The 23,605-nt window shown below is 36.4% G+C and overlaps 1 protein-coding gene across 5 annotated transcripts in view; it reads left to right on the forward strand.

Moving 5' to 3' along the window:
* The first annotated feature begins 4,286 nt into the window (after positions 1 to 4,286).
* The window catches only part of LOC117403325 (spectrin beta chain, non-erythrocytic 1-like), a 62,753-nt gene continuing 43,434 nt past the window's right edge, over positions 4,287 to 23,605 (forward strand). For all 5 annotated transcript variants that reach the window (XM_059023854.1, XM_059023855.1, XM_059023857.1 and 2 more), the window contains exons 1-3: positions 4,287 to 4,908; positions 14,201 to 14,308; positions 18,692 to 18,835. In XM_059023854.1, coding sequence (XP_058879837.1) covers positions 4,414 to 4,908; positions 14,201 to 14,308; positions 18,692 to 18,835 — 747 coding nt within the window. In that variant the 5' untranslated portion in view covers positions 4,287 to 4,413. The remainder of the gene's footprint in view (positions 4,909 to 14,200; positions 14,309 to 18,691; positions 18,836 to 23,605) is intronic.

A 23,605-nucleotide genomic window follows, 5' to 3' on the forward strand; every position in this document is an offset into this window, starting at 1 on the left:
AAAAAAAAAAAAATGATTAACTTGGCTGGACACAGGCACCATCCTGGCCACAACAGTCAGTAGGGAAACAGCAAGCCAAAAAAATAAAACTGTTTTGTACTGTGAACTATGAAAAACTAGCAAATTCCCTTTCCAGTTATACATGATATATTTTATGTTCCCAATTGTATATCAATTTAGTTTTTCCGGACAATTGTTTAAAGGGCAGACATTTCCATGGAGACACATAAATACCAAGCTTATTTGTTTGGTCAGTACAATGTAACAAAGCACCATAGCATACCAAACTACTGCCCCTTACAGCAATATGTATTATCGAGTCAGGGAAGAGGCACAAATACCATTCCGCAATGTAAATAAAAAAAAAGGTTTCCTTCAATGCATGTCTAATAAACATCAATATATTGGTGGACGCTTGGCATTTCTTTAAGGTATTTCAACTCAAATGATCTCCACCCTCAGGAAATGCAATTATTTTCATGAGGCTACAGTACCACAGTTGTTACAAACAATTCACAAGCGTGCCTAAGTTTTTTGTTAATATTTTTGTGACATAAACAGTTGGATTCTCCTTTCACAGTAACGTGCACAGTGACACAAAGACCTTGATAAATATGGCCCAGTGTGTTGAGTACCAGTAACTTTAGTATTTCAATGCAAACACATTTCAATGCTTAAGCATTGAATATTTAGGAAAGCGTACAGAAAAATGGAGCTTTGCTTATCCTCCAAGTACTAACCTACTTACACCATTACTCATTTCACTCTAGCATTAGCATTTTTGCAGGAGGGAGCAAGGTCTGGATACACTATGGTTTTCATAAAGGTGGCCTGTAACACTTTATAATAAGGCTCTCAGTGGAGCTGGCATTACTGTCATTGTGGCGGGTTCAACTGAATGCTTCCTGGTGAATGTGATATTTCCCTATAAAAATGCATTGTTCTTGTTAGCCAATACCTCAAAATATAAACAAGCAAAGGAGACCGACACTCCCCTTTAACCAGTATGCTGACAATTTGATATAAGTCAAAATAACGCACTGCTCTTGCACTAGTACCGTTCAAAAAAATAAACTGTGTTGCTCTAGCTCTAAATTCATTCATAAGAGATGTCCAAAGATGACCTATGTATGTAATTAATCTAACCACGCTTTATCCTTCGATAAAAAATCCTTTCCATGTAGTAAAGAAAATGTATATAGCTTTGCCTGCTTTCAGCAGAGGAACTAATAGGCAGGAGATCCCACAAAGATTTGTGAGGGTTACTACAGATCTTTACTCAAAGCGTGAAGAGTGATAGCTACCAGCCATGACTTTAGACCACACCTCCTGATTAGATCTGCCGCCCTCAGGCTATGTCCTGTCAGACATATCCCTTCAGCTCCTTCCCTGCCTCCTCTCTTATTGTCAAGCTGAAAAGCATGCAACTCTTTCTGAGATGACTTCATCCTGAAAGCAGAGCTTTGTACCGTTAACCACTTCCTAACCACTATGTAACACAATTCTGTATGATTTACCCCTTAGCACACAAGCAATTTCAACATGACTATACTGGTCAAAAGAATAACTAAAGAATGAATGGCCTTAGATGCCTCTAATGCCCTGGTGCTTTGTCTGTGTTAAGTGGTGTGTCGTCTTCTCCAGTGCTGAAGGTTCCTGATCTTTGCGTCACTGAAGCACGTCTGTTGCTTTTCACAATATGTTGCACACGTCTGCGGGCTCGATCCATTATGATATGCTTGCGACCAGAGTTGTGTTTTCTGGTATTGTTTTTCTGCAAATGTTACCATTCCAGGAACCCCCAGAGACCCTCCTGATAGACACGTTGGTCAATACGGCCAACGCGTTTCAAAGACGAGCCAGTTTCATTGGAACTGACTATTTTGCCCCATGTGAAATCACTGAGATCCTTCTGCTTTCTCATGATTGTTTCTGAATAGGTGCACACAACAAGTGACCTCATGAATGTGAGTACATTGCAGACAAGGCATTCTATAATTGTACATCATATTCTCCAATTTTTGGCCACTAAGTGTAGGTATCAATCTTTGGACAAGCAACAACATTAAAATCGAATCAGCACAAGATAAGTGGACAGTACCAGGGGCAGGTGATTCCTGATGCAGGGGAAAGCCGACTCTATAAGAACCTGGAATTTGAGAGTTCTGTTTAGTACTCTGAGAGTTCTGTTCAGCTCAATCATAATACAAGAAGCTTCCTGGTGCAAGTGACAGGTAGCATCCATCATGTGTGCCAACCTACAGACAATCACATTGGTGCCTATTTCACTGCAAACAGCACAGGCAGACAGGATTCTAAGATACAAAGCAAGATAATCACTCTGTCAAAAATCAAAGCACACTGGTGCTAGTGCAGTTCAAGATTTATATCTTAATCCACCAAGCTGTGCTGCTATGCAAATAATGTATTTATCATGTGTTCCAGCAGTGACTGAATAAAACATATTTAATGCTGTTGCCAAGATTAAAAACATCAGATTCCAAAGATGATTCCATTGTTGCTTCTATTGAACCCCTTAAGTAGTCAAGTCTTCAATGTGCAGAACTACCGATGGGGTGTATAACTACAGACAAGTTGCAGACATTACTTTTCAAAGGTCCTCCTTTTTCATATTTGCCTCAGATAACCAAAAAAGCAAACGTTCTTGGCGAATATGTAGTAAAATGAGATTAAGTCTGCTACTTAGGAGGCTAGAGTATCAGATTAATCCTTCTGTATGTCCTCTGGGATCATTCATAGCTTTTTTGGACAGGATCACGCTGTTCTGGCCTTTTTGGACAGGGGATCTTAATCTTTGCTGAGTTAAATAGGATCATCTTTACTCGCTGTAAATTCTAATAGATAATATATACAATATACACTTTCCTTATCACATTATTTGTTTCTTTTTTTATTTTTATCCCTGTTGAATTCTGCTTTGCAAGTTTTTTGTACAATAACCAGAGCACATTCTCAAGGGATCACTATTATTGTTATATTGAGAGAAGATTTTGTAGGAAACAGAAAGTGCTGAAATGGTTAAAACAGTCGGAGAAAGTGAGGGCCAGTTGTTACTGTCATGGAAGCCGAGTTGTTTTTTTCTTTCCTCCAGGAATGAAATACCCCTTTGTAGCACTTTACCACTGTTGTCAGACTTCTCAATCCCTGCCCCCTCCAGACCACTTGTTATGTCCATCACGGTTGTAGCAAAGCTCAAGATGTGGTCATCTGCGAGGGTCCAGAGGTCAAAGCTATCGATTTCAGTGAACATTTGTCTTCCCGGTGGGGCTTGCATTTAAAGGAACATGCAAAGGGGCTTCACTGTTTCAGTCCCCAGAAAATCTTGACAACTGTGTTTCGAGCACAGAGAGTAAAAGAAAGGCTGCAGCTGCAGGGCAGAGAGATCGGCAATCCTTAACTGAGTACATGCCAGGGCTGAGAGGAGATCGGCAATCCTTAACTGAACACATGCCAGGGCTGAAAAGCATCTCCAACAGGAGCTGCTCTGCTTGAAGAACCGGATTTTGTCAATTTGAATTTCAAAAAGCTTCATCTAAAGGTAGCCAAAAAAGAACAGCATGTATGAAAGTGTTTTTATTTTTTTTTAGTTGACAGGTTATAATTATGAAAACCACATGCTTAAATGCTTTTTTTTTTTAAAGCGCTTGTGGGTACTATTAGCCATTGGCAGTTGTAATTCAGCTATCTTCAAACAAGATAAAAGGGAACAAGTCTCAAATTGCTCCTCTTTTTTTCCCCATCATCTTTTAATATCAATTTATTTCGCCCCCAGCAATTAAAAAACAAATCTTGAGGGAACAAAGAGGTAAAGCTTGGAACTGGCATGACTTGTTTATGTTTAAGGAATTACCTCATCCCAAAGCATTTTTGATTGAGGAGGTCGGGCTGGAGTGCATTAGTCTCTCAGTTCTTTTCTTGTTATCTAAGTTTTTTCTTTTGTAAAGAGGGAAGGAAGTTTTGACAGCCAAGGCTTACAACCTCCCTTCCTTCAGTCACCCGCACATGCTCTAACAGACTGTGGTGACTTCACTGTTCTGGACTAAACCTTTCTTTTTTTTTTTTTTTTTTACACTGAACAGTCGGGCAGCATGCCAGCCTTTTTCCTCTTGCTCCGCTCCCTGCTTATCAGGCTGCTTAGTAGCAAATTAGCAGGCTCTGCTGCTCAGTTCCTCAGGAGAAGCCTCTCCACGGCCGGCTCTCACCTTGGCTCGCTGCTGCGTCGTATCTGGGACCGCATACGCTCTCAGGAGTCGAGAGAGGCTATTCTTTCCTGCGTCCTTTGTCTCTTAAACATGAATAAAAAAGTAGATGTCTAAGTTTCTTTTCTTTAAAAACATTTTTAATAGCAACTTTTTTGGACTTAAAAAAAACCCATTGTAGACTGGACAAACCATGTCGGAAAGTATCGTCAGGAAAATTCAACCTTTCACTATCGGGACAAAACTTTCAGTGCCGGCAGTACCAAAAGGCACAGAATTTCCTGACGCTTTTTTGCCAAGCTCTTCTTTGGATAACTGTAAAATGCAGCACAACTTGAACGATCAGGTCTCCCTGTACCTGGGCCACTCTCCGATCCATCCAGACGATTCACACTTTTCACCTGTGGCCGCTAGGGTGCTTCAAGCTGAGAGGTGTCAGGATGAGAAATCTGAGGAAGACCACCTTAACAGAAACGCTGTCTCCCCAACAGCATCCTCCCGCTCCATCAAAAAGATCACCATCTCCAGTGGGAAGGAGAAAACAGGGGACAAGGTGGACTCAGTGGCACACTGCCCAAATGTAATGGCAGCCAAATCCGAGAACTCAAACAACAATAACAATGCAGCCATGGTTCTGCCCAGGATTGTCGGAGTGAGCTGTGAGAATAACCCAAACTCCCAGTTTAAGGTAAAGGTCCATCCTTTTGCTTTTGCTATTCTGATACTGCCTTACACAGCTTACTCAATGTTTGATAAAATCTAGTTACACTTTATAATTGTTGTTGGTTGTTACTTGTAATTGTAGTTGTTTATGAATACTGAATTAATTTTCTTCTGTCATAATATATGCCTTACTTACTCATGTTTAACCCTAAAGTATTTTTCTGTATTTTAAAGCATAACACACTTTTGCATTAGTTATATTGTACCTACTAAATCTGAAGCCTATCACATATTATGCTACCAGAACGTATAGCTACCGCAGTTTTCTGGCAAGTTGGTGCTGAAAAGAACATGTGTGATAACTAGAGAAAAAATAACTTGAACATGCAAGTAGCTATAGGGTTTAATAGATTAAACATGGTGCTTTGTAGCCATTTACTGACAGGAAAAATAAAAATGTTCTGCAGCACAAAAACCTGATATTAATTTATTATAAGGTTACAGGTGATGCCATTTGTTATGGTTTAGCTCTCTTGCAGTAAACCCAACCTAACATATGGGACATTAATTGGTTGGTTGTTTCAAATAGGATAGACTATGCGCAGTCAAGTTTCTTCCCTGTGAGACAGATGTCCCTTGAATCTACATAACATACAGTAAATCCATTTCAGGCGAACATACCCTTGCTAGAATTCGATTTCCCTGTTCTGTGCGGGTCTGCATTCTTTCATGGTCTGCATCTTGTGACATTATGTTTATGACTATTATCCTCAAAAATTGAAGTTATGCATTTTTTGTAGGATGTCTGAACAGCTTCCTATTAAAATAGAGTGTAACGTACTTTCAGTTTTTAAGGACCCCCTAAAGAGAATTACAATATTCAAAAACATTTCCTCATATACAAAAAATAGATTTATAACTTTAATAGTTCGTAATTAATCTGAAGCAACTTGAAAGCTGTGTACAGTATCTAGGTAGTGGTGATTGCATCTGTTAGCCTTTATGATTTAAGAAAACTTTCTACAACATAATGAAGATTGCAACAGTGTATTAATGCAAAAGACTGAGTGATTCCTCCAGCATGGTTAGTTAGTACCTACAGATAGAAGAAGCCATATTCCATACCTGCAGGGCAAGCTTCTGAATTATTGAAGATGGAATGAATCTGGAACAGTAGTCCAGGATTCCTCTATAAAGTGTATGGAATGACGCACTTCAACAGCAGCAGTACTAAACAACTCAACGTGCCAATTATCCTTGTTAGTGTGAAAAGTTTACAAAGTTGGGGCAAGGGCAGAGTAAAGTTGGCTGTGAGTTTAAAATGCTACTGGAAAGAAACAGTTATTCATTATGTATTACACTGATCCCTGGTACAGTACAAGAAACATTACAAAAAGATTATTATTATTATTATTATTATTATTATTATTATTATTATTATTATTATACTTTTTTTCAGCAGAAGATGCATGGTTCAAAGTTCAGTTGTTAGCAGATGGAACAAAAAAAAGGCAAATAAAGGCAGATATCTGTTACAGTTTTTATTCTAATCTTTAAAAACTTCCATTTATTTGTTTACATTTATTTATTTAAGCTGTATATGGAAACTTTAAAGATTAAAATAAAAATGGTAAGGTTAGTACCAGCATCATCATTTCCTCACAAGTAAATTGTAAATTCTCTTTTCTAAAAATAATTCATATTAAGCCCCACTAACTTCTCATGTTCTTTGTACTGGCTGAACTATGACCTTCTACTGTCCAAAAGGTTAACAAACGCTAACACATTGTACTGAATTAGTAGCTCTTTTTTTCTTCTCATAGTTTCCTTGAGTTTGAGAGTCGGCTGTGAACTAACGTCAACATAATATATCGGAGTGATTGGTATACACTTTTACATCAGTCTAGTTAAATTTTAAAAATGTAGGATAGCCACTCCTGGTTTTAACTAGGTTTGGTTTAATGTTTCAATCTCCAGACATTAATTACATGCTGCTCCTGCTGCCAGCATCTTCTGCTTTATTATTTTAGTCTGGTTTTATATCAACAGGCAAACAATTAAGAAAAAAATATGAATATTAAAAAGTAATACTGTCAGTAAATAAATACACTACACAAACCCTAACCCTAACCCTAACTGTGACAGGACAACTGCATTTTAATTACTTCTTGATTTTATTATTATTATTATTATTTTAATTTATTTTTTGGTTAATAATAGGATCTGTTATTTTACATGTGTTTTTTGTTTTTGTTTTTTTAAAATAAATGCACAATTTTAAGATTAAGACATTTTATACTCTTTCTTCTTTTCATATACTTTCGTTAGACTGACATAAATAAATGTAATTACAAATGATCTTGAATAAACCTAATATTCCTTTAGCTTCATTTTTAGGGCATGCTAGAGTTAGAGCTGTGCTGTTTAGAATCATTTATATCGTCAAAATAGACTCCATCTTGTGTTAAATGTCTGATTAAAGACATCACAAGTCAGGTTTGAATACAAATTACTGTTTTAAAACACAAACAAAATACAGTGTAGTCCGTATTCTGTATTCCTTAATTACACACACGACATGTTTGATTCCCATTGTTATTCTGTATTCCTTAATTACATACACGATATGTTTGATTCCCATTGTTATTCTGTATTCCTTAATTACACACACGACATGTTTGATTCCCATTGTTATTCTGTATTCCTTAATTACACACACGACATGTTTGATTCCCATTGTTATTCTGTATTCCTTAATTACACACACGACATGTTTGATTCCCATTGTTATTCTGTATTCCTTAATTACACACACGACATGGTTGATTCCCATTGTTATTCTGTATTCCTTAATTACACACACGACATGTTTGATTCCCATTGTTATTCTGTATTCCTTAATTACACACACGACATGTTTGATTCCCATTGTTATTCTGTATTCCTTAATTACACACACGACATGTTTGATTCCCATTGTTATTCTGTATTCCTTAATTACACACACGACATGTTTGATTCCCATTGTTATTCTGTATTCCTTAATTACACACACAACATGTTTGATTCCCATTGTTATTCTGTATTCCTTAATTACACACACGACATGTTTGATTCCCATTGTTATTCTGTATTCCTTAATTACACACACGACATGTTTGATTCCCATTGTTATTCTGTATTCCTTAATTACACACACGACATGTTTGATTCCCATTGTTATTCTGTATTCCTTAATTACACACACGACATGTTTGATTCCCATTGTTATTCTGTATTCCTTAATTACACACACGACATGTTTGATTCCCATTGTTATTCTGTATTCCTTAATTACACACACGACATGGTTGATTCCCATTGTTATTCTGTATTCCTTAATTACACACACGACATGTTTGATTCCCATTGTTATTCTGTATTCCTTAATTACACACACGACATGTTTGATTCCCATTGTTATTCTGTATTCCTTAATTACACACACGACATGGTTGATTCCCATTGTTATTCTGTATTCCTTAATTACACACACGACATGTTTGATTCCCATTGTTATTCTGTATTCCTTAATTACACACACGACATGTTTGATTCCCATTGTTATTCTGTATTCCTTAATTACACACACGACATGTTTGATTTTGATTCCCATTGTTATTTGTTATGTAATGAATATAAAAAAACACTTGGCTAGCTGTACTGTAATAGTAAACAAAAGCTGTAGCAAAAATAACCCAATCCCATGCATTACTGGGAAAGAGGGAAAAGTCATATTTATTTACAGAACAGGTAGTTTTAAACACTAAATATTTGATAGTTATATTTTATCTATACTGTAAGGGGAAATTATAGACAAATTAAGTACACATTATTGTTTATGTGAAATTATATTCTATGTATTGTATCCATCCACTAACTGCGTATTAGAATATATAGTAATGTTTTCATATTTGATTATATAGATGTGTATTTTTTAACAAATCTCACAAAAAAATGTGTGGGTCTTTCTTAAAAACTTGCTTTAAATGGCAACTGATGGAAATATTTTAAATGCCAAAAATGTATTGATTAATAATCAATTTGCATTTTATTCAAACTTTTCGCTGCCTTTAAAAAAAAATGTTTAGAGTTCAATTAAAATAAATGTTTGTATTTATTTTTATCAGGATAAGCATGATTTTGTATGGGGGGTAGAACAAATAAACTTATTCAAAATAGATATTTTAATTAAAATATTGCAGATGGCTAAATTAATTAAATATATAAAAAAGAATAGTTACATTTCTTTCTTTGAATAACAGCAAACTATTAAGTACCAGTTCTAAATTTATAATTATATATAATTTAAAGCAAGTCTGAATTATCAGTGTAAGAGTGACTACTCTTACAAATACAGTACTTTCCAGTCTTTATTATTAGACCACCTGTGTAGTTGCGTTCTAACATAATAAGCTGACAAACATTTTGGCTAATGCCTTCATCAGTACTTGGCTGTAACCTAAGTGTACAGCACCACCATTGCCTTTTTTTATAGTTCTGCATGTATTTCTGTTGAGCCCATGATAAAATATAAACTGTACTTTCAACATGATGTTGGAAAACCCTTATTTTTTTATTTCTATTTTGCTTCCTGGGTTCTGACAGAGCTACTGTTTTTATATATATATATATTGCTGAATTATATATTGCTAAATACAGTTCTGGCCAAAAGTTTTGCACCACCCTATAGAATTAACAAATTTTGCTTCACTAAACCTGCTGAATAATGTTACATTAACATATTGAATTACATACCGTTTTCTAGTTTTCCATGTACTTAACGTAAAATTGACACACATTTTTAAATGCGACATTTAGAAATCTAACATGAAATACTGTACTACTATTATGGCTTCCAGCAGACATTTTGTAGTTTCTTTGATTACGTGATTTTAAATAAAAGATGTCTAATATGTTCATATAGTTATGTCTCAATCCTAAAATTCTAGGTGATGCAAAAGTTTTGGCCATAGCTGTAGTGCTTTTTTTTTCCTCACAGCAAATTTTGGAAGGTTTTTTTTTAATGGTTTTATGATGAAAGGGAAAGTACAGACAAAAGCAAAACTTTGAATGAATGTAAAAACCAGACACCATTATGAAAGAAACCGTTTTCTTCCCTAGAAAATATTGTAGTATATCTTTTTTTCTGTTTTGTCATTACTACATTACATTACTTTTTCATTGATAATTAATTTTGTCAAATAATTAGTTGGGTACATTGTGAAAGCTAGTATGGATTGCATTATATAGTGTACTAGGGAATTAGATAGCCAATATATTATTTCCACTACCTAAATAATGCCCAATCAACACACGCTGATGAATGTGCATTATGAAGGGATTGAATGACAATCATATGTCATCAATGGGTGTAAGGAATGGGAATAAGGAATCTTTTCAACTGTTGTTGCTCTGTGTAATAACTAGGGCTTCTGATTTTCGGTTTTAACCGATAAAAACAGATAAAACACCCCCATACAAAGAATAATGAAATTGGAGTTCAGTATATCCAATAAACACCAGAAAAACATTGGAAATGGTTACTCGATTCACACTGACTTGACCCATTTCCCTGTGAAAAAAAATTAAAAAGCAGTTAGGCAATGTCCCTCCTTCCTGACTTGTAACTAGCATTGACTCACTCTGAATACTTTAAACCTGCCCCAGCTACTGAGTGACAGCAAATTCCTATGTTTCTATTGGAGGACTGCAACACGCTTGCGAGATTTAAAACGAGCTTACAATTAGAAACTTGTTCTTGATCAAGAGATTTAAAGCTATATTATAGTTCGATAGGGAGTATTTACACGCTGCCGGAATTTAAAACAGAATTGTAAATTGTGGCGAAATGTAACAAAATGCCTAAATACACAAAACCCCCAGAAGAATGTGCCCGTGGCCATAAGGATTTTGTTGTGGAGACAGCAAAGGAAAGAAGGTAAAATGGACATGTGCAAGTACTGTCAAGTTACTGTACATATTGTGACAGAAAAAAAACAAAAGTAACCAAAAACAATCAATTCATACAGTATATAAAAATCGAAAGCCCCGAAAAAAAATAATTTACATAAAACTGTAAAATAGCTCAAAATAAGCACCTAAGAATGAAATTAATAGAAACTGAAAAACAGAAGCCCTGTTATATTGAACTACAGCATTACATTTTATTTTATTATTATTATTTTTTAAACAGTAACACATTTACAGGTACAAAACTGAACTCAAAAACTGAATAAAAGGCTTCTGGGGAACATTTGGACCCCAAAACAGTATGATGGTTATACCATTAAAGGTCCAATTAACATACCACCTCAGAGGTATTGTAAACAATGGTAAATTATAAACACATGGTGCAGTAATCCCTTGCTTGAAACGCAGCTACCTACCTAATCTGCAATCTTACATCATCTAGGGAGCCGAATGGTTTGAACAGTAATTGTTATGGCTGTACTCTGTATAGTATATTATACATTGTAAAGCACACGTGTAGTCTCTCAAAACAATGAAACTGTAGCTGCAATCTGGAAAAGCAAACGTCATGAACGTCATGAACAGTCCATTGACAGCATAGCCAATATCAAGAGCAGAAGTGGCCTTATAACTTGTCATAACACTCCCCCTTGCTTGTATAACATTATCGGTTATTACTTAAGTATATGACAAACAGCTGTTATAAATTACAATATTAATCACATGACACAAGTCAACAAAACACACTAAGATCACAGGGGGAGGGTGTACACTAACTATTTATCATTCAATAATCATTTACAAGCCAAATAATTATTTAGAGATATCTTAAAATGCAATTTTAAAATATCTGCAAAACATTTTGAGATATCTCAGACTGAATTACAGATATCTTTAAAACATTTTGAGATATCTGCATTGTGCAGTTTTTAAGATATCTAAAAATGGTTTTACGATCTCTGTAAATCAATTAGAGATATCTAAAATTGATTTACAGATATCTTTAAATAATATGTAGATAACTGTAAAACCAGGTAGATTTGGCTAGCATGGAGTGTCAAACGTGACACTATGGCAACAGATATTGCTCAGCTTTCTTAAACTGGGTTTCCATGAAGTTTTTAGTTTGTGTTGAAGTGCAACCTGTCTCATCTAGCCACGAATAAAAATGCAACCAAAAAAACGTAAATATATATATATATATATATATATATATATATATATATATATATATATATATATATTATTTTGTATCCCGTAGTTTTTTTTTTTTTTTTTTTTTTTACATTTTTATTGGTGGCTAAATGAGGCAGGCTGCACTTGCGGTGTTTCAACACAAACTAAAAGAAAGCGCTGTGTACTCTCCTTGTATTATTTGTATATATTTATTATAAACCTATTATACATGTACATATATAATATATACAAGTTTTCCTAGAGAACCATAGCTTCAGCAATTCTGATCCTTATAGTCTACGAGCAGAGCCAGCACTGTAGGTTAATGATATAAAAATGATCAGTCAAAAGATTTAGTACAGTACATACTGGTCATAAATCTACAATAGGTTACCCAACTTGCCCTCATTTCCCACTACATAATATTCTTATAATAATAATAATAATAATAATAAATACCTGAATCCAAATTCTGCAGGGACAGTGCAAGGCTCTCGCCAGTAGAATATATATTTGTTCTTGTTGTTATTGAGGATCCAGTATTCTGGTAGTCTATACGAGTTCAACACATTTCTCAGTAGATGCTAATCCACCCAGGACTTTCTAGAACTTTGTTATAAATTGTGTCAAGATGATGTTAAGCCCTGTTGTGACAGGGCTGAAGCCCTGCACATGTAAATAGTGTGTATTTTGTATTTAAGTTTGGCAGGGATAGAAGTCCCAGCAGGGGGTTAGCAAGTGTGTGTTGTCCAGCCCCGCTTTGACACTAGTGTAACGAGCAAGGGAATCACTGGAGATGCACATCAAGGCTCACAGGTACAATGTGTTTGCCATAAGGCTAGTGTAAAATGAATTGCAATAATTAGTGTGCAAGGGCGGAATATACAGTAAGCCATCGCCGTGGAGCAGCTGACTTTGGTGATGTAGTTAATTTGATGTCAGTTTGTAGTTTACTGAGGTAAACTGAACGTTATAAACTTTAAAATGCCATGGAAGATATCACAGAGGATTTTGTTACAAGTACAGTAAATATCTCGGGGAAGGCAACTTTTGAAAACATTCCTCCAGATGTTTGTTCTTGTTGGTTGCTAACATAAGTATGATTCGCACAGGAGTAAAAATCAGGTGTCCTCAGAGTTGGTCAAAAAGCGGAGGACGTCTAGTAGTAACCTCCCAGATGTTGATTATTTTTCATCAAGAAAAAGTCGGTAAATTCAAAATGCACTACGATGTTGTGGCCAGAGAAGGAGCTTTTGTGCATGATTTGTCTACACAGTGAACCAGTAAATAACTACTTTTGTTGAACCTTCTTTTCCAAAGGCTAGAATAACCATTTTGTCCCTTGAGTGATATATAATTCCATACATACCTTCAAATGCACCACTCAAAAGCATCTTTTTTTAAGTCACCAATTATGTTTTGTATTTTCCCCCTGATCCCCAATCGTTGTGTTTTACTGAACTGTAGAATCACTGTAGAATGTACCAATTTTAATATTATATTATGGCTTACTGATCCGTGGTTAAAGAAAAAGGGCTTGTAACCAGGATGTCCCCGGTTCAAATCTCGGCTCACTCACTGTGTGACCTTGAGCAAGTCATTTAACCTCTTTGTGCTCCGTCTTTCGGGTGAGACATTGTTGTAAGTGACTCTGCAGCTGATGCATAGTTCACACACCCTAGTCTCTGTAAGTCGCCTTGGATAAAGGCGTCTGCTAAATAAAGAAATAATAATAATTGTAAAGGCAGGTGTTGCTTTGAGGTGAATATCCTAGAAATGAGTATATTTTCTAAAATAACACTGACATGGTAGATTTTCATAGGAGTAAAAAGACACAGGACACCTGAGTTTGAAATTTTACAGAAGGTGCTGATGTCCTGTAAAAAAAATCAGAGCACCTCTGAGAATGATCTGGGATGAAAAGAAATGGACGGTTCGCACCGGACTAAATTTCACTGTTGCCAGTAAAAATTCCAAAACCACCTGTCCCATGCGAATCGGGCTATAGGTTATATTTTGTATCTGAATTTCTTCATTAGCAATCTCTTACAACAATGATGTGTGATGCCACATGTGCTGCTGCATCTCAGGTGTTTTAACTAGTTTTAATTTCTTGATTTTTGTTCAAGGTTTTACTCAGGAAAGAGGACGAAGAAGAACATAAAAACACACGTAGCAGCCATGGGGCAGCAGGATTTTTAAGGCCGACAGTGCCCAAAGACTTCCCCAGTCATCTGGTAATTATTTTGTTAAATTGCTCAAAATGTTATTATTCACCCAATGTATGTTTCTGTTTTAAAACAAGCATCTAAAATGTTTTTCAATGAATATTTAATCACTAATATAGTACTCTTATCATTCTGCTAAAATCATCTGTTCTGTTTGTTTTATTTATTTTAATTATGCAGGGTTCTTTTTTTAATACAAAGTTAGGCAGTTGAGGTACCTTTATCATACCTTATCATTTCCTTTGCAGTTTCTCGCAACATGGGTCCTCTTATGCACAGTTTACGTCAATAAAATATATGCATTTTTTTATTATTATTTTTTATTATCTGTACGTTTAAAAAAATGTAAAAATCTGCAATCAAATTTTTTGTTTTTTTTTCACGGCACTGGATAGCATTTCATTCGACTTCGTATAATATGTACCGGTTCTGATCCTGGCGACAGTGTTACGTTGGTTTTTGGATGTTCTATTCACACCCATTTTTTGTTAGTCGACAATTTTTTTATATTTATCTTCATTCTTGTGCAGTTACTATACAGCCTTGTGCACAACAGGGCTCTGGGCAGCACCGTGCCAGTCTGGTATGAGGATGCTGTCATTGCATGGTGCTGACACAAGCCAGGGCACGGTATGGATTTTTACAAAAATTATGAAAACAATGTGGATTTTTATTTTATTTTTTTCTGCCCTGGCTGTCTTCGCCTGCCTTTTCGCATGTTACCGCCTTGTTTCTGCCCCTTAAAAATGTCACAAATACTGGCTGGGGATTCATGTTGCTTTCGGCAGTTCCTCCTACTCCTGCAAACCTTCTGTCCTCCCATTTCATGGATTGGAAATGGCTCGTTTTGGTTTCGGGATAAAGAAAATGCGATATGGAAACTAGCTATATTATCGCATAAACACTCTTTCGCAAGAATGATCAGGGTTTGATTTGGTCCAGGCCTACTAGTGTAGTAGCAGATACTACCCGTTTGCATATGTAACCATTTTGTTAGCTACGATTACTGTACTTTAAGTTTAGCTCGATCATTGTCAATGCTTTTTAATTATATTTATTTTTTCAATTACTTAAATTGTTGACTAGTTTTTAGTAGTTTAAGCATTCTAAGACGAGCCAATGTGTTTGTTTTCCTGTTAATTTTTTTTTTCCCTAAGTGATACCATTACAAAAATAATGATAAACATCTACTTTTTTAATTAAGGATTTTCCTGCAAAATCACAAAAAGGCCCACTGTACCTTTCGGCAACAGAAACTTTTTAATTATTATCATGAATCACTTTCTAAACTGTGTGTGTGTTCAGTTACAGCCAGCTGTACATATGATAATGGTCTCTTGGAATTTAGGAAGTGATGTCATGCGTATGGCCGCCAAGCCTAAATGACCAATTATTTTCGATCCTGCACACATACACACCGAGGGGGAAAAAAAGTTGTTTAGTTTTTTCAATTGTGGTTTTGGACTATTAAGGGTCAAAACTACACACATTGTGCTTTGATCTAATGAAGATGTGGTGCGACCACCTCACAAATAATAAAAAAAGACTGTAAAATATATATTTGCTTGTGTAGCTAAAGCCATTTTTAGCAGCAATTTATACCAGGAAAAAGTGCACTCCATATGTACCAAAACTGAATCACCAGTTAAAATGAGCCTGGAGACACAGAGTCAGCAAGAGTTTTGAATCTGGATTACAAACTGCATGTAGAAATAGGGATACTTGGCTGCAGGGTGGAAAAACATGAGATCAGCCAGTGTGCTTGCTGAAGAGATCCGTTTGTTGACCAAGCACAAACCAGTGGTGATGGGTAAAATAAGATTTTACCCATCAGCCAAGTTGTTGTGTTTTTTTGGTTTTTTAAACAAATGATTGAGACTTTAAAAAAAAAAAAAAAAAAAAAAAGATGTAACATTTCTTGGAAATCTCTTTATCCAACGCGTCAGGGAACAACATATTTTTTTCAGAAATCCAGGGCCAGTTTGTGAAACACTACCCGAGCACAAGCCTTTCATCTCTTTCAAATCGATTACAAAAATATATATTACACACTGACAGCTGGTTTTAAATGCTACAGTTTATGCAGAAAAGCTTGTTAAACAAAACAAAACAACTTTTTTTTTTGATAAGGATAAACAGAATACAGACTCAGAACTTTGGTTTTGTCTTCTGTCGGCCATTGATTATTTTTGATATCCATTGTTATACATTTGTTTAACTGTGTATTACAATGTGTGGAGTCAATGTGTCAAATTGCACACCCTGTGCCTGAGATATATATTTCTATAATTTTTTTTCCAGTGAGACTTCCATTTGAGGACCACAATGGTTTGGTGTGAATTTGTGAGCCAACTGTAATACCGATTTGGAATTAATACTTAAGAATCGGCCCTTACTGCTTTCATTCTTGGTGGATTAAACCACATGAGAATGGTTACAAATTAAAGCTTTACCTCACATGAGTGTTGGAACAACTATAATTATGTAAAATAAAAAAAGAGCTGTCCAGAAAAGTAATCATCATTTCAACCTCCCTTTTGTACAGGTGCTTCCTGACAAGAAATGTTCACTGGACTTGAAAAGGAAATCATATTATTCCTATTAATTTGTCCCTGGCAATTTTCAGTGTGCTGACAGTATTTTTTCTTAAATAGGACGTTAGGGTTGCCTGACACATGTTTGAAAGGGCTTTCAGTTGTATAAAGAAGTATAATTAACAGTTTAATGGCCAGTTTAATATTCCATCCCAATGATGTGGTAACTGCAGGGCTGGCAGACTCACTGATTTTATTGTGAGCTTCTGATTTTTCAGGACCATTAGCAGCTTGTTTCTTCTCCACAAGATGAGTTTTTCCTGAAGATGTAAAAGCCAGTTTTTGCGTCACTAAATCCGAAAACCTTTTTTTTTCAATATAGATAAAATGCTTTTTAGAATGTTATTCATAAAAAAAATACTAAAGCTTGTTAATTTCCTCATCCAAGTTGTAACAATGATGATTGGAACTGGCATAATAGGGATTGCTCCAGAATTTTCCAAATGAGGGTTAATGTGGTCAGCCACTGCCCAAGCCGTTTTTTAACATAGCCTTTATGATTGAAAATTTTGGGGGAAAAGTTTAAACATTCTAAACCTCAACCATTTTTTGTCTTATGTGTAAGGTTTGTTTGAGATAATCAGGAGTCACTGCGATTGCATCATCTTATTTGTAAGGAAACCAATTTAATACACTTTTGCTGTTAGGTGGATAGAGTATTTCACTTACATGTAACCAACCCACAGTGATTACTAAACCAATGGCACACTGCAGACCATGCTGACTCCTTTTATATGTCTTGTTGAAGTGTTAAGCTTTGATGAATCAAGTGTAGTATTGGCAAGTAAACTCACTGGGCATGGAATAAGGTTGAATAAACTACTACTAATCTAACGTCCTCTTTGATCCAGCCTACCGGATGATAGCAAAAGGATTCAATTGAATAACATTTTATTTTCCACCTTTCGGAAAGGTGACAATGAATTGCGTGTCTGGAAAGAGGGCATCAGGTGTGAACTCTTAGAAAAGCAGGACAGTGGAACATGGCGCTGTTGTGGAAGCATGTGGGACAGGGTGGATGGGCCTGCCAGTTAGGGATAGCATCATCCATTCTTCCAGCCAGGCTCTGTAAAGCTTGAAACCGCACTTGCGGTTACATGTTTGAAATCCTGCTAATTTATAAAGCTCTGTGGACTGGAACTTAGTCAGCAATGACTTCATCAAAGTGAGCCAACCATGTGGGTTTATGGCGGTTTCGGCTCCTATTTCTGAATTCCCACCATAGCCCGCAGCTTTCCAAATAATCTTTTTATATCTGTTGTTGTTTCAACAGTTTGTTTCTTGAAATATTTTTTGGGATTATTATAATACTTTATTGTAGTTATTGTTGTTTGCGTCATTACTGTTTTGTACTGATTTGACAGTTCAATTAGACTCCTGATGTTTTAATAGCTGCAGCTTGTGTATTAAGGTGTGTCATCACAAAACCTTTACAATTGTAACATAATGTTCTTCATATCACTCCTCGTATACTTCATTATATGACTAGGGAAATCTCTGTGGCATTTACTTTCATTGGAATTCCCTGTTATCCTTCAATAACATGACAAAGTACAAAGTACGTCACAAAGACTCCTCTTAACAGCAAGAACAGCCAACCACCAAATGACTATGTTAAAGTTAGACTCAAAGCAAAGCAGCATATATCTGACTCTTTTTTTAAATTAAAATCAGACCTTATCCAAAGCACTTGTTATATAATACTGTACGTTACATCTAGAACATGCAGTGTGTGAGACAAACGTCTTTCTCGCTCTTGGCATTTAACAGTCATTCATAAGATTTTTTTTTTTCACAGACTACTGAATCGAGTAACCCATTTTTCAGAAGGGATGTACCAAAAAAGGAGAGCACAGTCCCTGGAAATGTGGAGAAGCACAAACAGCAGAGTGACTACAGCCTAACACAGCGCATAACACAGTTTAACAGAGAAATACTGCAGGTAGGTTTCAATTAATTCATTACAGCCGTAAAGTTAAGTGAATTCTCGGAACAGGGGCTAACACAAAATGGAGTATTACTCCCTAAAGCAATAACCTAGTCATTTTACAATAATGGTATCCAGTTTAGTATGCTCATTGCAACACAAATTAGTTATTTGATTTCACCATTCAATTTCACCATGGGCAGTATGAACAGTAGTACATTCTCGTAAACATTTCTGACTCTAAAATGGTCAATATACACGTAGAGGTTGGGTATTTACAACCATGGAAGAACGATCTACTCTCAGATTTGAGGAACATTGTGCACATAGGTCAACTGTGACTGTTTTAAGATACAGTGTTGTAGTGAAACATTTTGTTATATAAAGTACATTTTATGACTGTTTTATTTACATCTTGTAGGCAACAGGAAACTCCATAAACCTCTGCTGTTTTCCCAGATCTGATCAGTTACTGCCCTATATGCTGTATTAAAACCTAGGACAGGGCTCCCGAGTGGCGCATCCAGTAAAAGCACTTGCGTAGAGTGCAGGATGCGTTCTATAGTCTGGACGTCGCGAGTTCGAGTCCAGGCTATTCCTTTGCCGACCGAGGACGGGAGCTCCCATGGGGCGGCGCTCAATTGGCCGAGCGTCGCCTGGGGGGAGGGAGGGTTAGGTCGGCCAGGGTGTCCACGGCTCACCGCACACCAGCGACCCCTGTAGTCTGGCCGGGCGCCTGCGGGCTTGCCTGTAAGCTGCCCGAGAGCTGCATTGTCCTCCGAAGCTGTAGCTCTTGGGTGGCTGCATGGTGAGTCCGCAGTGTGAAAAAAAAGCGGTCGGCTGACGGCACACGCTTCGGAGGACAGTGTGTGTTCGTCTTCACCCTCCCTAGTCAGAGCAGGAGTGGTAGCGGTGAGCTGAGCATAATAAAATAATTGGCCATTCCAAATTGGGAGAAAATAATAAAAAAAAATTGGCAACGACTAAATTTATAAAAAAAAGAAGAAAAAAAAAAAAACCTAGGACAGATCTTTATTAGTGACATTAAAATAACGTTAAATGCATATAACACAGTGCAGTCCCATGATCTCATCAATTCAATTCAATTCAAGCCTTTATTTAACCAGGTAAAGACATTGAGAACAAGTTCTCATTTAAAATGACGACCTGGCCAAGAGGCAACATAAATACAACAGACAACAATACATAGACAGTTAGAGACATTACAACAATATGAAATCAATAAAAACAAACAAAAAAAAACTAATAATATCAGTGTCTGCTCTGACAAGCACATGAAACAGGGAACAAAGCTTCAAGTCTAGAAAAGAAAGCACCCTCTGAGATAAAACCAGGGAGTTTAAGCCTTGATTGTAACTCATTCCAATCGTGAGCAGCTGCATATTGGAATGAGTTACGCCCAACAGCAGTAAAAACACGAGGGACAATTAAACTAATCAAATTGCTGAATTGAAGGTTGTAATAGGAGACCGATATAGTCAACAATTTGCTTAAATAGAGGGGTGATTTCCCGATTAGGGTTTTATAAATGAGTCTGTACCAATGACATAGCCGACGTGTTTGAAGTGAGGGCCAGCCAACCAAAGTGTAGAGATCACAGTGATGAGAGCGGTAGGGAGCACCAGTGACCAATCTTATTGCAGAGTGATATAAAGCATCAAGCTTCATAAGGACAACATTAGAAGCAGCTTTATAAATGACATCTCCATAATCTAAAATGGGTAGTACAGACATCTGTACCAATAAATACTTAGCTGGCCGTGTGAAGCATGATTTATTTCGGTAAATAAAGCCGAGTCTAGCTCGAACTTTCGATTGTAGTTTGACGATATGTGGTTCAAAAGTAAGTGCACTGTATAGCCAAATACCCAGATATTTATAAACTTCCACTTGCGCAAGGTCAACCTTACAAGAGGTACCAATTTTGCAGCCTTGCTCAAGAACTGCAGGATTGGTAACATTTGCACATCCCCTAGTAAATAACATACATTTAGTTTTATCAACATTAAGCAATAAACATAGATCACAAAAAGATTTTTGAATCTGATTGAAACTTGTTTGCAAGTCTGATAGCACTGAAGATAGAGTAGGGCCAATTGAATATAAAATAGTGTCATCAACATAGAGATGAATGACTGCTCATACATAATATCATTTGAATTCCCAAATATAAAGTGGTAGGCACTTTTGTTTTCTTATTGAACACATTATATAGGTCTTATCTGTTAAGGGTTCCAGAGAAAACCCTACACCTCCTTATACTATATAGAATTTCCAGGAAGCAAGTGATGCATTCTGACTTTCCCATGCAATGCAGTATGAAATAATTTTGTGTTGTGGAGAGGAACATGGAAACTTTGGACAAAAATGTATCGAAAAACATGGAACTAGAACATCTCTGTCCCCTGACCCCTTCTCAGTGTTTAGTTTTTGACATTGTTTGAGCTGAGCATGCAAGCAGCACAGGGGAGTGGGAGGGAAAAGAACGGCCCCAAGAGGAGCAATTATTCAGGGGTGAGATCATTGTTTGGCTCCCTCTCTTTACGCCTTTGGTCCACGGAGACCAGCCCGGCCTGCACAAGGCTTGCGTTATCTCATCTCAGAACTGCCTTGAAAATACGAGGACATTTTTCAGTGAGTTCGGCCCAGGGACAATGCTCCCAGCTGTTGGCTGGGAAAGAAAAAAGGACAAGCAGTGGGAGAGAATTTATGACGATATTAACACAAGAAAAAGTGGCCCCTTTATTTGATATTCGCAAAAGCAATGATATATGTAAACTAGACTCATGCTTAACATGCCTTGAATGCAAAATAACTGAAGTAGCATTGATTTTACAGCATGCTTTGCACGCAAAGTGTTTTAGGAATATTAAAATATACTTACTCTGTGGACACTTACTGGGACAAAAAGAACTGGACAAAAAAACCTTATAATTTTGTTGCAATAGTTTCTTCAAGGCAGAATGAATTAATACACTAAGGAACTATGCATGAACATTCTTATACATAGATTATCATTAATGAGCCAGTTTTCTAAGTTTAAATTCTATTTAAAAAAATTCAAAGTAAAAAAACAAAACATGTAAAAAATGTAACTTGGAACAACATCAGAGCAGAAAGTGCTGAAGTAATTTACCACATGAATTATTATGTATTGTTAGAGTTGCCAGTGGTGTCCAGTTCATCATACTGTATACACTTTCATTCCAGGTATTTGAGACAGTATAACAACTTTCAAATACTACAAATAGATTCTTGCTTCTGATCACCTGGTATTTTTGGTGTTTTTTTGGATTGCTGCTGGATGATTCCCCATTTCTTATTCACAGAAAGCTACCTAGATGTACAGCTTCTGGTTTTGCCTCTTATGAGGATTGAGGGTTAAAAAGTGTGAAACAGAGGATGTCATGCACAAGTTGAATATGTATTACATCCAATCTGTCAAGTGTTTCTTACAGGTTCTTAATGATATGATAAAATTGTGAAAAAAGATTACATGGATGCTGAGAGCATTACCAAATGATAGTGCCCGTTAGAGGTGCCCTGTTGCTCAGAAAATGGTAAATATACAAGGTATTTTTATGTTGAAACAAGTAACAAAAGAATATGGACACATGGCTAGTTTCAGTGTTCCAAATTGAAACAGTACAACTATGTTGCTTTTGAAAGTGTGTTTTGTGTCTTTAAGAGGCTTCTATATTTTAATTCTCTGTTATGGCTGCAGTGAATCACAGCATGTGAGTCCCACCTCATGGGTAGTCAGTCACAGTGTTTGAGTTTGATGTTGTGGCTGTGGCGAATCGTGTTTGATTTCTCTGTTAAGGCTACAGTCAGTCATAATATTGGAGCTTCACATACTGTCCGTTAGGGTAGCTGAGAACCTCCCAGTTTGAGTTGCCCATTATCACTGCAGCACATTCTCAGTGGTTCTGGCCACAAATCAAATAGTGCTCATTATGATCCATCTCTGGTTCATCACGTCACTGTGATTTTCCACCGAAATGAACGACTGTTTACTCTAAACCGTATTACCAAGGCATACGTTAATATAGGCGCATGTGCTTTAAGCAGAATTGTTAGATAAGGTGTCAAAATGAAACACATGCCATGTAGAGAGAAACTATTTTCAGATGCACCTCAGCAGAAATCTAGCTATTAAGTCAATGGTTCTACACTAAGTGGGTAACGCAAGACAATTGCATATGTTTTTTAACCCCACAAGGGAGGTGTAAGGGATAATACCAGGACATTTCACAGTGTGAACGTAGCGGTATGTGACCTAAGTGTTGTCAGGTGTGTACTCAAGTGTATTTGACAGATATCCTATTGTTAAAAGAAGGAGGAAAAGGCATGATATTCAAGCGCTTCCTCTATGATGTCATTATTTTTCAAAACACAATTGTGCTGGGGGCCTGCTTGCTTGTGAAAGCCTTAATCAAAAATGCCTCAGTGCCTCTGGGAGCTGTTAAAAGTTAATGGCTGTTTTGTGTTCAGTAAAAAATAAATGACATCATCTTTTAATTTCATGCAAATAGAACTTTGTTGTTGCCAATCATTATGTAAAGTGGTGTGTGGTTTTCGTGCCTTGTTTATTTGGGGAGGGTTGGACTTTAAGCTTATCTTTCAAAAGTAAACCAAAAACATAATCAAACATATTCTGCTTTCGGTTGTAATACTGCAACTAAGGTTTATAGAAGAACTATTTTTGGGTTTTTTTTAAAAAGGATTTCTACATTTCTGCATAATGATATACCACTATACAAC

Source organism: Acipenser ruthenus, chromosome 5, assembly GCF_902713425.1.
Source record: "Acipenser ruthenus chromosome 5, fAciRut3.2 maternal haplotype, whole genome shotgun sequence".
Classification (NCBI taxonomy): Eukaryota; Metazoa; Chordata; class Actinopteri; order Acipenseriformes; family Acipenseridae; genus Acipenser; species Acipenser ruthenus.